The sequence below is a fragment of the Atta colombica genome, unplaced genomic scaffold (genome assembly GCF_001594045.1).
Source record: "Atta colombica isolate Treedump-2 unplaced genomic scaffold, Acol1.0 scaffold261, whole genome shotgun sequence".
Lineage (NCBI taxonomy): Eukaryota > Metazoa > Arthropoda > Insecta > Hymenoptera > Formicidae > Atta > Atta colombica.
The window spans coordinates 445628-454319 of NW_017259361.1; the positions used below are offsets into that span (position 1 = coordinate 445628).

Sequence of the window (8692 nt, forward strand, 5' to 3'; positions counted from 1 at the left end):
ATTTGTTAAATAAAATTGTAATTGTATTTTGTTATTTTGTATTATAATATATTGTAAAATAAATGATAAAAAATTAATAAATAATAAAGTTCTTTAAATACCGCAAAAATCGGATAACTTTGGCCCAGACAGAATAATTTTGACTCAAAATTTTAAAAAAATACGTAAACAGCCTGCATATCCACAATCAAGACGTAAACGCTTTAAAATGTTTTTAAGAAATTTTTTAAATATCTTACATCCTGATTCTGACATATGTGCTGGTTAGATATTATCAAAATTTTGGGCCAAAACTATCCCATTTTTGTGGTATGTACGTAAATAAAAGATGACCGTCGATTATAATCGGCGGGGGTGGTGGAGGGCCTCTGCAGATTCACCCGTTTTTACTTCTTTGAAATTTTACTTCAAATTGAGAGCATACAGTTGTTAGTTTCTATGATAAAACGGGACAATCTGCATTTAAAAAACGTTATTTTTTATGTGTATAGGTACTGCAAAAATTCGTACAAGACAGAATTTATTATATGAATGTGTTTAATATTCATTTTTAAGTTTCAGATTCAGCAGTTTCCATTTTTAATGGAGAAAATAAGAAAATAAATCACATTTTCCAGTAATTAAATTTTATTTACTTTATTTATTAAAATTAAAAGTAAAGCTTAAATAGATCTTGATTTATTACACATTACTTATATCACATTAATTTCGTTATTAATTTAATTATTAATCATTATTTTACTTATTTTTGTTTTTAATTATAGTTGCTTTTATAAATTTATTATAAAGGCCATGAGTTTAGATTCACAATCTTACTTTAAGTTGTAAACCGTAAGAATCGAATATGAGAAAATCTACTGTGTTGATTTCTTATGACTTACGACTTGCGATCCTACATTATGATAATCCTTCGTAGTGGGTCGAAAATCCAAACAGAAATCTTAAGAAGAATCCCGGCCGTTATTATTCTTTCGCAGTTATAACAAATTATATGAGGATATATTAAATGATAAAATACGATTTATGCATGGTCTGAACTGAAGTCGAGAAATAACGATCTTAGAATCGAGGAAGACAAGAATAAATATGAATTTATTTTTTAACGCATTTGCTATGTATTTACATATATCTGCATATACGAACGAAGCATCGAGATTGTGAAATTTTTGTAATCATATAATGTTTCCCATATTATATCTAATATGTACATACACTCAGCAATTAAAAGATTGCAACACTTTTTTGGATGGATTTCGAGATGCAGCCTACTCACTGAACGATTGATACTTAGTCGAGTAAGTAAAAATGCTTGTATCGCATGCTTGTATTTAGCAATAGACAATTATTGAAGGTATGAATAAAACATAATACACAATCTCTAAAATTATAAACTACATCTTTCAAATCATATGATGTTTTGCATAATCATCCTTTTTATTACGATATATAGCTTATACATACATATATATATATATATATATATTTTTTTTGTGTACTCTAAGCTTACAGATATCACTGCATATTTTGTCAATAAATCGAGTGTAAATCATAACAGAGACTTATACCTTAGTGAGTAACATTATTGCGTCGTCCTCGTCTCTTGCGACTACTGCCGGACGAACGATTTGACGAGGCCCACTGCTCATAGAAACGTTCAGCTTCTAGCCATTCTTGATACTTGTACCACCATTCTTCCCATTTGATATAATCATCGAGAGTGAGATCACGAAGATATCCCCTTGCTTTGTAATAATCATATCGTACGCGAACATCATCCCAGCATTCGAAACCTCTTGGGCCTTGTGCTAAAAGTGATTCAGGATAATGACCAGGAGGTGGCGAGTCGTAACCTAAACGCGCAATTCTCTCCTCGCCTTCTATAACGACCTTCATCGCATTCTCTCCATCTTTCGTGATACGCATATTTTCCATGTCTCTACGATCTACACTCCACTGCGCCATTTTACCAAATCTGAAAATTTAAACAGAATTATTATTATCTATTAATAGAAAAACTAGAATTGTGTAAAATCAATTTGAATGTTGTAAATTTATTTGAGTTTTATTATTACAATATTGCAGATTTTTAATACCTTTCGGATAATGTCATTTTTGGTGGTCCTACATGAGATGTAGTCGAGGAACTATCGCTATCATCGCTAGGTGAAGATTCTGGTGGAGGCCGTATTACTTGTGATGCTCCATGACTCGTACCATGTGTTTTTTCTATTTTTACTGGTTTACGTATCTGCACAATTTTAACAAAAATATTCCTAATATATGCAAACTTTAATTTTGAAGGAACGCGGCAATTATGCACAATACAATATATCTATCCAGTGTTTAAGAAATTGTTAATATAATTTTATAATTATTACAAAACATTTGTTGGAAAATTTTTCTTCATAGGATTGAATAATTTCTACAAGTTTGTCAATAAAGATAGAAAAAAATTACAAGAATTAAAGATTTAAGAATAAGAAACTATTATTTTACCAATGAAATAGGATCTGGTACTCGTGGATCTTCTGGCAATCTATTATGATGTTTCTCTTTACGGCGAACCTTAGCTTCTTTCTCTTTGATGTTTTTGTAATCCTTCTGATGACGCAGTGGCGGTTGCGGTGCCGGTGGTGGTGTACGTGGTCGCGGCAAGGGCGGCGAGCGTGGTCTCGTGCGCGGCTGTAAGGTCCGTGAACTCGATGCGATTACTTCTTTGGGATGTGTCCTAGTTCGTATCGGACTAACTGATCTCGAATGCGAACGAGATAACGGCGCGACGCGTCGTCGTTCTTTCGGTGAACAAACAGAACATGATCTGTCAGAACATGTACTGCCTGTGCTAGAGCTACGAGCAGTCTGTCTATTTTTATTGCGTTCACGAGAAGAACGTTCACGCGGTGATCGTGGACTTCTCGTTCGAGGACTGCGTGGTCGTGGACTGTGAGGGCTACGGGATCTTGGACTTCTCGGACTCTTGGGATGTCCTCTGCTAGGTTCACTGCTACTACCAACATATAATTCCTTGTATCCACTGTGACGCCACCTATTTGGATCTCGTTCCTCTGCTTCCAATAGCTTCTTGTTCCAATAACTCGATTGTGATTCGCGCGCTTTTCGCATTACGCTATCTATCTCTTTTCGCTTACTAGAACTCTCGCCATGTGGTCTAGATTGCGACACGCTCGTGTCCATTCGCAATCTACTTGAATTGTTGCTGCTAGTGCCTCTTCTTCTATCATAATCTCGAGATGACATCTCTAAAGATTTAATTTTTTGAATTTAATTTTCTCATTCATGTTGCATTATTATTTAATAAAATGTCATTATCAATTATATTGAAATAAACATTTATATTTTAATATAAAATGATGCTAGTATTGTTAATGTAAAATTGTGATATACATATATATAAGAAACATATTTACCTTACAGTACAAGATGGAAGACAAAGATAGAGCAGAAAAATATTTAGTCAAACCAGGCACACCAGTACAATATAATAATATTAATCCTCCATAGGCAATAAGGATAATGCTCGAAACTGCTGCAAACGTGCCAAAAGACCATAGGAAGTCTCAGAAGCACTCGTCCTTAGAATCGACTGGCCTAAGTGAAAAATTCTATATGTCACAAATCTGATTGAGACGTCATTAAGGTCAAAAGACGTTAAAGATAGCAAAGTGCATTCTTTTGGGGGATTTTTTCTCACGTGAATCTCCGATATTTTTTGCGACAGTCCACAAATACATGTATGTACGTGATACATCTTCGTTGCAAAGCGTACAACAAGATCGCCGATATGCGATGTCTTTAACATCGGTTCACTCACCGCGTATGTCCAATGAGAGATCCATGCGTGCCGCGAATCAAACGCACGCGTGACGCGCGACGCGCGTCAAAGTTCTCCGGAGAACTCGAGATTATCGTGCGCGCGCGCGCGCGCGCGCGATCGGCGCGATTACGAACGTGGTTACGAATCCGCCAATGACCCCCCGGGGTCATGAACCGCGGAAACCGTCGCAATATAAACGATTGCGATGTCGCGTACCGAGAACGTACGAACGCATCGCGTTCCGTCGTAGTCATAACGCGCTCCATCACGCGACGGCACTTGACGGCAACGACGACGGATGTAGCACGCCACATGCTTTGATTTACCCGCATAATCAACATTTCGTTTAACCGCCCGATGGTCGATCGAACTTGACCCGTATCACGTAAACGAATCACGAACGAATCACGAGTGTCATCTTCGCGGTAGGCCGGATAGGCGTCGCCTTCTTTCGTTTCATGACTACGACAGAAGGCAGGGCACATCGTCAGTCGATTCGTTCCCGTTCGTGATCACTCGCGACGCGACTTTCTTTACCTTGACTTTCTTCTCTATTGATGTTTGTCCCTTTGTTTTAGCGGGACACAGTGTCACTTTTTTCTTTTTTGGTTTTTTTTTTTTTTTTTTAACGCGACTCGGTCAAAGCGCACGAACGGTGCCATACAGCACTGTATATGTGGAAGTCCTTGCGCGGGCTCCGAGAAATGACGGACGACAATTGTACAATATATGAATGTACGTGCCGACGGGGACGGCACTGTGCTCGAGGGGGCGTTACCCGGGTAACGCTGCGACGAAATTCCTTGCCGCGGCGAGAATGGCGAGATGCTTCGAGAGAGAATTCAAGCTCGTTCGAGAGGAGATAGCCTGTATGTAATTGGTATAAAGCGCGTGCGCGCACTCATCCGCTCCCTTGCCAGCGTCAGCCCTCGTCGCTCCATTTTTATAAAAGCGAAGGTCGACGGCACTCTTTTTTTCGTTTCCATTCTCTTTCTTTCTCTTCCACGCGCATCTTCTTTCTCTATCATTCTCTACTTATTCGCACATTCACACAAGCGCGTGCGCGCGCGCGCGCACACACGACACACACACACACACACACACACATACACACGCACGCACGCACGCACGCTTGCACAAACACACATACACACTTTCTATAAATTTCTCTCTCTCTCTCTCTCTTTACCCCCCCTTTTCGTCGTTTGCTGCATTCGCAAACCAGATTCCGTTCTTTTCTTTCTCTCTCTTTCTCTCTCTCTCTCTCTCTCCCTCTTTTTCCTGCTAGTATCAACCTCTTGACATCACAGGACTCCAATTATTAGTGAAATTCGAATACGTCAGTTTTTCTGTATGTGCAAGCGAAGCGCGTTTTACTCAACGGCGACTGCCGTTTGTTACAACTCGCGTACGCGTCCGATAAAGGTGGAGCGACAAAAATCAATTGCTCAAATCTAGCACGCTTTGATTCGACCCGAATAATACTTTTTTTTTTTTTTTGATCGGAATCCCCGCGTCTATCACGCAGGACGAACGGACACTCACTTTTCTTAACGCGACGACCCGATTACTTGCATTTTCTGGTACGTATCCCGGCGATTTGCTCTCGCGTGATGGCGAATATGTTCACAATGGACTTTCATAGAAGAGGTTCTTCTGTCACTTAATCATTAACCATCGAACAGAGATAGATGGTAAGCTTTCTTTTGATTTAGATAGAGCATATATGTACAGAGAGAAACCTAAAGCCGGCGGCACACGATGCTTGTTTTCTCGCAGAATCTCGAAGGTGGATTAAAGATGATTCATATATGAGCGTCAAACAGCGAAAGCAGTAATCAATCAGCTGGGCAATATGGGCAGTGGTGTAAAAAATATTCTTTTTATAAAACCACTGTAAAAATCGTCTCGTTGATTGATTGCTTCTTGCATGTGAATGCATCTTTAGAATTTTGTCACCGTATTGGCTGCGGTGCTATCAGTGGCCTAGTTTACATCGTGAACTTGATACGAGTAGAGAGACTCGTAGGGAGAGAGTAGCAAAATGCCCATGTCCAATTCGGGGGGAACGTGACCAGTTTTCTCCAATCTCTTCCATGTCTATGGAGCTTTGATGCTTGTGTCCAATCAGAGAAGACTGGTCACTTGTTGGAATTTGCCACTCTCTCCCAGTGATGCGCTGTCGTGGGAATTATTCCCACACAGGAATGTACGTGCGCATGCATATTGCCGATACGTTGTGAAAGCAGCCAATACGAAATTGTAACGGCAATTTATGCATGCGCATGAACATTCCCGTGTGGAAATAATTTCCATGACAGTGCTCTCTTTCTCTCTCCTCTCCTCTCCTCTCCTCTCTCTCTCTCTCTCTCTCTCTCTCTCTCTCTCTCTTTGTGAGGTTCGCTAGATACTAACTAGTAACTTTCTATTAAATAATCTCAATTTTCGGCGATATGTTGAAACATATACATGATATATATATTTAATTAATCATTATGATACCAATCAGTATATTGTATATTGTCCAATTTAGTACATCATTCTTTAAATACATTGTTGAAATTAAAATAATTTAATAGAAAGTTATTATGTTAGTACGTGCACCGATGAGATACTATTAAAGACCTTCGACGCTTAAATGAAAATTCGCGTATGTTAAATATTATAATTTGTTAAAATTTAAATGATTAAGGTCCGATTGCATCAACATTGATTTTATGGCTATTGTCAAAGTCTCGCTACAAATGTTTATGAAGCATTTGATGGACCAATTAGAAGAAAGAATTTTACAAACTGACCAATTAAAAAATGTTTTAAAATATTTGCAGCATCGCGTAATCATACCTTAAGTGAGGCTTAAAATTCTCTGTGTCTCTTTTTCGCTTTAATACAAAAGAGAGATTTTAAGTTTCGCTTAAAGTCAAAGTAAGTGGTGCAATCGAGCCTTATGCCCGTATTCATAGTCAGAGCCTTCATAGTCTTACATTTAATCTTCTTTAAATTTATCTTCAGATACTCTACTAAATTATTTCATTGACTACTGAGCATCTAAAGATAAATTTAAGAAAGACTTAAGATCTGACTGAATACGGATATTAGAGTACTAAACTAACAATACAGTATACTAATAAACAATACTAATTTCATAATTTATTAGTTTTGTAAACATGTACATATGTGTTTAAAACTTAATAATATTCGATTTTTATTTAAAACTGTGATTTTAATGATATCATCCGTTTAATTATCAATAGAAATGCATGCAGAGGAAAAATTGTAATTTTTCGACAATATACAAAATATTATATATCTATTAAAAGTATGCATATTTATTTATACAGCTTTTATATAATAAAAAAAATCACAAATTCTATAACATATCGAAATATTTATATTAATAGTCATAAATTTTTATTAATTATCAGTAACGTCATCTTTATCCCCGACCCTCCCCCCCACCTCGTAAGCTCCGAGCTCCATTGGTAGTCATGAAAATTTGTCCAGGGCTGAGAATCTTTAATAGTATCTTGTTGATGGTATCAAATGCATGATGTAAACTAGGCCAGTGCCGGCAAGAGCCAATATAATGGTAAGATTATAATCCAATTAGCAATCCAGCAAGAAAACAAGCATTGTATATTAATTGCTCACATTATTAATTGACCAATTTAAAAATATATAATCTCATTGGTGAAGCAGTTCAGAAAAATTATTAGAAACAAACCGATGTGAATGGCGTGTATAACGCCATTGAACTGTATGCAAGTATACCGCTCCTGTTAAATCTGTCTCTCAAATGTCAAATTTAACATTTCTTGCCCTTAATCATATTATAAAATTGTCGGCCTATTAGTTTTGTGACAAAAGTCATCACGTGAATATTGAATAGAATCTCGCCGGTCAGGAACAATTCTCGTTGATAATCCATGATATGTCACTTTAAAATTGCCGCCGTGCAAATGTTTAAATGGCGCTTTTAGTATCAGCGAAATTCGTCTTGAATAAGCACACCTCGATTTCTTTCACCATGACACCATGATCAGTTCCACGTTGACGAATTGACGACTACGTAGTGAACAGAACAGTGGTAAAGTTCCACGTAGCATGAGGTAGAGCGTGGTCATGATAATTGCACGTTATGTCGGAACATTGTAGGATCAGTGGATGTTGAGATAGAATTAATTCGTGTATTCGTAACAGAAGCGTACCTATTGAACAGCAGATTAAAATGGGATACTTAAACATTTTCTTATTCTTGATAGTTTCAACAATTGCACTTGCAGCAAATGGAGGTAATTTAATTTATTTGTATAATGTACATTTTACAGTATGTGCATAAGAATCAAATTATAATACCTGACTTAAGTTTGCAATTTTTCTGCTTTATAATGATGCAGTCAAATATTTTGGATAAATAATTAAATATTTTGAAATATTTTGGATAAATAATTAAATGATATTTTGAAATATTCCAAATATTCTTTTCTAGTTTGTATCATTTCATATTTGTATAGTAAGATATTGAAACACTTACATTATAATATATTATATTAATTAGGGAATAGAAGTAACGCATTGCTCGTAACACATTTAATCTGATTCTATAATCAGTTGATAGTAAAAAATTTTAATGGACTTTTTACAATAAGCTATTACTTAAGTTTTAAGTCTTAAATCAGAAATTAAGAAATTAATCAATCACTATCGAATATTAGAAGAACAATCAATTATGATTGGTCAATTTCTTATAGCTTAAGACTTAAAACTAGGTAATGACTTATTGTAGAAAAAATTCTATAATAAATTAGTCATTAGAGTCATTAGTTTTTGATTTATTATATATTGATTTATTATATA

The 8692-nt window shown here is 36.3% G+C and overlaps 2 protein-coding genes across 4 annotated transcripts in view; one reads left to right on the top strand and one right to left on the bottom strand.

Moving 5' to 3' along the window:
• Positions 1-1357: 1357 nt before the first annotated feature.
• On the bottom strand, positions 1358-5504 carry LOC108689253 (serine/arginine repetitive matrix protein 2). 2 transcript variants are annotated; one of them, XM_018195952.1, is made up of 5 exons: positions 5381-5504; positions 3429-3609; positions 2497-3260; positions 2094-2248; positions 1358-1972 (listed from the first exon to the last, which is right to left on the bottom strand). In XM_018195952.1, the coding sequence occupies exons 3-5, from the start codon at positions 3256-3258 to the stop codon at positions 1567-1569; spliced, it is 1323 nt and encodes a 440-aa protein (XP_018051441.1). In that variant the 5' UTR covers positions 3259-3260; positions 3429-3609; positions 5381-5504; the 3' UTR covers positions 1358-1566. The 2 variants fall into 2 exon arrangements, with proteins under 2 accessions (XP_018051441.1, XP_018051440.1); XM_018195951.1 differs by lacking the exon at positions 5381-5504 and having other exon boundaries at positions 3429-4952.
• Positions 5505-7835: 2331 nt separating this feature from the next.
• Positions 7836-8692, top strand: part of LOC108689254 (translocon-associated protein subunit alpha) — a 3295-nt gene continuing 2438 nt past the window's right edge. For both annotated transcript variants that reach the window (XM_018195953.1, XM_018195954.1), the window contains exon 1: positions 7836-8127. In XM_018195953.1, coding sequence (XP_018051442.1) covers positions 8064-8127 — 64 coding nt within the window. In that variant the 5' untranslated portion in view covers positions 7836-8063. The remainder of the gene's footprint in view (positions 8128-8692) is intronic.